Raw genomic sequence first — 6,069 nt, forward strand, 5'->3', positions numbered from 1 at the left:
ATGTGGGTCTTTTGGGAGGGGGGGTGTCTGGGAGGTCAGCCACGTCCTGGGGGGGTGCCGTGTTGGGGGTCTCAGATCTTAACCATGTGGGTTGCTGTTGGGGGTCTGGGAGGTCACGTGTGGGGCCTTTGGGGGTCCTGGAGGTCGGACACGTGGGTGTGTTTTGGGGGGGGGGGAGCTTGAACATGTGGGTCTGGTTTGGGGGGTCTCAGAGCTTACCCGTGGGGGCCCCTGCTGGGGGTCCCGGAGCTCGGCTGTGGGGAGGGTCCCTGTTGGGGGTCCCGGAGCTTGGCCGTGGGGGTCCCTGCTGGGGGTCCCGGAGCTCGGCTGTGGGGAGGGTCCCTGTTGGGGGTCCCGGAGCTTGGCCGTGGGGGTCCCTGCTGGGGGTCCCGGAGCTCGGCTGTGGGGAGGGTCCCTGTTGGGGGTCCCGGAGCTTGGCCGTGGGGGTCCCTGCTGGGGGTCCCGGAGCTCGGCTGTGGGGAGGGTCCCTGTTGGGGGTCCCGGAGCTCGGCCAGGGGGGGGTCCCTGTTGGGGGTCCCGGAGCTCGGCTGTGGGGGTCCCTGTTGGGGGTCCCGGAGCTCGGCCGGGGGGGGTCCCTGCTGGGGGTCCTGGAGCTCGGCTGCGGGGAGGGTCCCTGTTGGGGGTCCCAGAGCTCGGCTGTGGGGAGGGTCCCTGCTGGGGGTCCTGGAGCTCGGCTGCGGGGAGGGTCCCTGCTGGGGGTCCCAGGGCTCGGCTGTGGGGAGGGTCCCTGTTGGGGGTCCCGGAGCTTGGCCGTGGGGGTCCCTGCTGGGGGTCCCAGGGCTCGGCCGTGGGGGGGTCCCTGCTGGGGGTCCCAGGGCTCGGCCGGGGGGTGTCCGGGAGCTTTGACACCTGCCCCCACAGACGCTCTTTTCAGCTGAAAGCCCCCAAATTTGGGCCGCGCCCCTCGTGGCAGCCCCGCGGCGCTTTGGGGGGTCGGGACCCCCAGCCCCAGCCCCCCAGGGTCAGGCGGGGCGCGCGGCCGGGGGGGCCGCGGGGAGGAAGTTTGTCCATGGGGTGCGGTGGCGGGGCTACGTCAGCGCCCGCGGAGGTGCTGGGAGCCGCCAGGCACCGACGGGCGGGTGAGCGGCGCTGGGAGCCACTGGGAGCCACTGGGAGCCACTGGGAAGGGCTGGGAGCCACTGGGAGCCACTAGGAGCCACTGGGAAGGGCTGGGAGCCACTGGGAGCCACTGGGAGCCCCTGGGAAGGGCTGGGAGCTGCGGAGAGGGGTCGCAGGAGAATCGGGCAGGGAGGGGAGCAGCACCCGTGGAAACCAGGATCGCCTGAGTGCCCAACTGGGCGGGCACTGGGATGGACTGGGAAAGGTGGAGCACTGCGGATCCAGGGGATAACTGGGATGGACTGGGAAAGGTGGAGCGCTGCGGATCCGGGGGATAACTGGGAGGGACTGGGAAAGGTGGAGCGCTGCGGATCCAGGGGATAACTGGGATGGACTGGGAAAGGTGGAGCGCTGCGGATCCAGGGGATAACTGGGAGGGACTGGGAAAGGTGGAGCACTGCGGATCCAGGGGATAACTGGGAGGGACTGGGCAGGGCCGAGCGCTGCGGATCCGGGGGATAACTGGGATGGACTGGGAAAGGTGGAGCGCTGCAGATCCAGGGGATAACTGGGAGGGACTGGGAAAGGTGGAGCGCTGCGGATCCAGGGGATAACTGGGAGGGACTGGGCAGGGCCGAGCGCTGCACCCTGCGAGCCCCGGGAAGGGCCGGGAGCTGCACCCGCGGGTGGGCCGAGTCAACAGGGCAGGGCCGGGAGCTGCACCCGCAGCTGAACTGGGGGAACTGGGCAGGGCCAGGAGGTTCGCCCAGAGGTCACTGGGAAACTGGGCAGGGCCGGGACCTATAACCTGCCGCGACCTGGGGGAACCGGGCAGAGCTGGGAGCTGCGCCGTGGGGTGAACTGGGGGAACCGGGGGAACTGGGAGCTGCACCCGAGGTGAACTGGGGGAACTGGGGGAACTGGGAGCTGCACCCGAGGGGAACTGGGGGAACTGGGCAGAGCTGGGAGCTGCGCCGTGGGGTGAACTGGGGGAACTGGGCAGAGCTGGGAGCTGCGCCGTGGGGTAAACTGGGGTAACTGGGAGCTGCACCCGAGGGGAACTGGGGGAACTGGGCAGAGCTGGGAGCTGCGCCGTGGGGTGAACTGGGGGAACTGGGCAGAGCTGGGAGCTGCGCCGTGGGGTGAACTGGGGGAACTGGGCAGAGCTGGGAGCTGCGCCGTGGGGTGAACTGGGGGAACTGGGGGAACTGGGAGCTGCACCCGAGGGGAACTGGGGGAACTGGGCAGAGCTGGGAGCTGCGCCGTGGGGTGAACTGGGGGAACTGGGCAGAGCTGGGAGCTGCGCCGTGGGGTAAACTGGGGTAACTGGGCAGAGCTGGGAGCTGCGCCGTGGGGTGAACTGGGGGAACTGGGGGAACTGGGAGCTGCACCCGAGGGGAACTGGGGGAACTGGGCAGAGCTGGGAGCTGCGCCGTGGGGTGAACTGGGGGAACTGGGCAGAGCTGGGAGCTGCGCCGTGGGGTGAACTGGGGGAACTGGGCAGAGCTGGGAGCTGCGCCGTGGGGTGAACTGGGGGAACTGGGCAGAGCTGGGAGCTGCACCGTGGGGTGAACTGGGGGAACTGGGCAGAGCCAGGCTCTTGGCCCCGGGACCCCTGCGACTCCCACCGGGCGGGGCCAGGCTGCAGGACCCCCAACTGGTTTTACTGGTTTAACTGGCTGGGGTGCCCGGGGTGGCTGGGCGCGTGGGGGGGGCTGCTCTGGGACCCCCCGGGGGCTGCGGGCAGCTCCGCACCGACACTCTCCCGGCTCCGGCACCCCCCGAGCCCCCCGGGACCCACCGATCCCCCCGGCCCCGGGACCCCTCGACCCCCCGGCTCCGGGACCCCCCCGAGCTCCCCGGGACCCCCCGAGCTCCCCGGGACCCCCCGACTCCCCCGACCCCGGGACCCCCCGAGCTCCCCGGGAGCCCCCGACCCCCCCGGCCCCGGGACCCCCCCGAACCCCCCGGCCCCGGGACCCCCCGAGCCCCCCGGGACCCCCCGACCCCCCCGGCTCCGGGACCCCCCCGACCCCCCCCGGGACCCCCCGACCCCCCCGGCCCCGGGACCCCCCCGAGCTCCCCGGGACCCCCCGACCCCCCCGGCCCCGGGACTGAGCGCAGCTTCTTCTCCAGAGCTGCTCCCGGGGCCGAGACCCCTCTCTGCCCCCCCCGACCCCTTTCTGCACCCCAAATCTCCCCTGACCCCTCTCTGCTCCCCCCGTCCCCCCCGACCCCTCTCTGCACCCCTGAGAAAATCCCAGTCCCTCTCTGCCCCCCAGACCCCTGTGTGTCCCCCCCGGATCTCCCTTCCAAGCACCTCTTTCCATCCCCTGATCCACCGGGACCCCTCTCTGCCCCCCAACCCTTCTCTGCCCCCCTTTGAACCCCTCTCTGCACTCCAGAGCTCCCCCCGCCCCTCTCTGCACCCTCGGGCCCCCCCATTTCACTCTGACCCCCCCCAGCCCCCTCCCTGGGGGTCCCCCCGACCCCTCTGTGCCCCCCCATCCTGTCCCATCGTCCCTCCCGGGCCGCTCCCCACGGCATCGAGCCCACCCGAGGTGAGGACCCTCCCCGGGCCAGGGTCCCGGCAGCAGCACCCGGGGTCCCCGCTCCGGCCCCACGGGGGAGGGGGGTGTGTGGGGGGTGTGTGACGCCTTCGCGGTCCCTCCCTTATCGCACCCGACACCCCTTATCAGTGCCCAGCCCCGCTGTGGCTGCACCGGGGGGGGGGCTCCGGCCGCACCAGGGTGGGTGAGGGGGCACCGACGGGGCTGGGGGCGCCCGGTGCGGACCCCCCCAGCTCGGCCCGGCCGCAGCCGGTGCCACCGCGAGCCCCTGCAGTGCAGCGGCTGGCGGGTGTGGGGCTGGAGGGGCCCCAGCATGTGGGGCAGGTGGCTGGGTGGGCGCAGGGTGGGCGGCTGGGTGCCGACTGGGTGGGTGGGCACAGAGCAAGTGGGTGGGTGGGTGCTGAGGGAGTGGGTTTTGCTGGGTGGGTGCTGAGCAAGTGGGTGGGTGCCGGGCGAGCGGCTGGGTGGGTGCTAAGGGAGCGGCTGGGTGGGCGCCGAGGGAGCGGCTGGGTTGGCGCCGGGCGAGCGGCTGGGTGGGCGCCGGGGGAGCGGCTGGGTGGGTGCCGGGCGAGCGGCTGGGTGGGCGCTGGGGGAGCAGCTGGGTGGGTGCCGGGCGAGCGGCTGGGTGGGCGCCGGGGGAGCGGCTGGGTGGGCGCCGGGCGAGCGGCTGGGTGGGCGCCGGGGGAGCGGCTGGGTGGGCGCCTGGGGAGCGGCTGGGTGGGCGCCGGGCGAGCGGCTGGGTGGGCGCCGGGGGAGCGGCTGGGTGGGTGCCGGGCGAGCGGCTGGGTGGGCGCTGGGGGAGCAGCTGGGTGGGTGCCGGGCGAGCGGCTGGGTGGGCGCCAAGGGAGCGGCTGGGTGGGCGCCGGGCGAGCGGCTGGGTGGGCGCCGGGGGAGCGGCTGGGTTGGCGCCGGGCGAGCGGCTGGGTGGGCGCCGGGGGAGCGGCTGGGTGGGCACCGGGCGAGCGGCTGGGTGGGCGCCGGGGGAGCGGCTGGGTGGGCGCCGGGGGAGCGGCTGGGTGGGCCCGCCGTCGCTCTGAGGCGCCGCGTCTCCCCCCCCCAGAAGGCACCGGGAGCCATGAAGTGCCAGCTGAGCCTGCGCCTGCTGCTGCTGCCCATCGTGTTGGTGCTGGCGCTGCTGGGGCTGCGGGTGCAGCGCTACATCGAGGAACCCATCACCGCCGCCCCCGACCTGTCCCGCCGAGGCGCCGCCGAGCGGCAGCAGGGGGTGCCCCACCGGGGAGGCGAAACCCCGGCCAAGCCGGCCCCCACCCGGCACCCGCTGCAGCCCCCCCTACCCCTACCCCTACCGCTTCCTCCTCAACGAGCCCGACAAGTGCCGGAACGAGACGCCCTTCCTGGTGCTGCTGGTGGTGACGGAGCCGGGGGACATACGTGCCAGGGACGCCATCCGGCAAACCTGGGGCAACGAGAGCTCGGTGCCGGGGATCTCCATGCTCCGCCTCTTCCTCGTCGGCGTCCACCCGGTGTTCGGGCAGGCGCTGGCATCGGTGCTGGAGGAGGAGAGCCTCCTCCACCACGACATCCTCCAGCAAGACTTCTTGGACACCTACAACAACCTGACGTTGAAGACGCTGATGGGCATGGAGTGGGTGAGCAAGCACTGCCCCAACGCCAGCTACGTGGTGAAGGCCGACCACGACGTCTTCCTCAACCTGGGCTACCTGGTGGAACGGTTCCTGGTGCCCCCCAAGGAGAACTTCATGACGGGTTACATCTACCGCAACTCGGGGCCGATACGCAGCAAGGCCTACAAGTGGTACGTGCCCTACGAGGTGTACCCCAACAACACGTACCCGCCCTACTGCGGCGGGCCCGCCTACGTCCTCTCCGGGGATTTGGCCAGTAAAATCTACAACGTCGCCCAAACTTTGCCCGTCATCAACATGGAGGATTCCTTCATGGGCATCTGCCTGCACGCGCTGGGCATCAGCGTCACCAGGAGCCCCTGGGGCGCCTTCAGTATGTACTGGATCAAGTACGACAAGTGCCACTTCTCCCGCCTCGTGATGGTTCACCACTACCAGCCCCAGGACCTGCTCACGGTCTGGCCCCACTTCCAGGCGGCGAAGGTGACGTGTCACCAGTAACCGCGGCGGGAGGCGCCGCCGCCCCGTGCCGGGAGCCGCCGCCGTCGGCCCGGCCGCTGACTTTCTGGCCAGTCTCCGGCTCTCGAGCAGCCGCTCGGGGCCGGCTCCAAACCTCGGGTCTCACCGGGGATGGGGGTTTTTCCCCCCCCCCCCGCCCCCCAGAATTGAGCCACGGGTGGGTTCGCGCAGCCGGAGCCGAGGGCTTCGCTCGCGGGACCAGCTACCCCACTTCACCTGTATTTTTATTATTATTATTATTATTATTATATTGTTTTGCGCCAGCCTGTCCCCTCGCCCCTGCCTCGCCTCTC

At 71.9% G+C, this 6,069-nt stretch overlaps 1 protein-coding gene across 1 annotated transcript; it reads left to right on the plus strand.

Moving 5' to 3' along the window:
• The first annotated feature begins 1,047 nt into the window (after positions 1–1,047).
• On the plus strand, positions 1,048–5,799 carry LOC142048880 (beta-1,3-galactosyltransferase 2-like). The gene is given in 3 exon segments (XM_075076163.1): positions 1,048–1,100; positions 4,711–4,935; positions 4,937–5,799. Coding segments are annotated over 2 exon segments (1,032 nt in total). The 5' UTR covers positions 1,048–1,100; positions 4,711–4,725; the 3' UTR covers positions 5,759–5,799.
• Positions 5,800–6,069: the final 270 nt, after the last annotated feature.

The sequence above is a fragment of the Phalacrocorax aristotelis genome, chromosome 28, assembly GCF_949628215.1.
Source record: "Phalacrocorax aristotelis chromosome 28, bGulAri2.1, whole genome shotgun sequence".
NCBI lineage: Eukaryota > Metazoa > Chordata > Aves > Suliformes > Phalacrocoracidae > Phalacrocorax > Phalacrocorax aristotelis.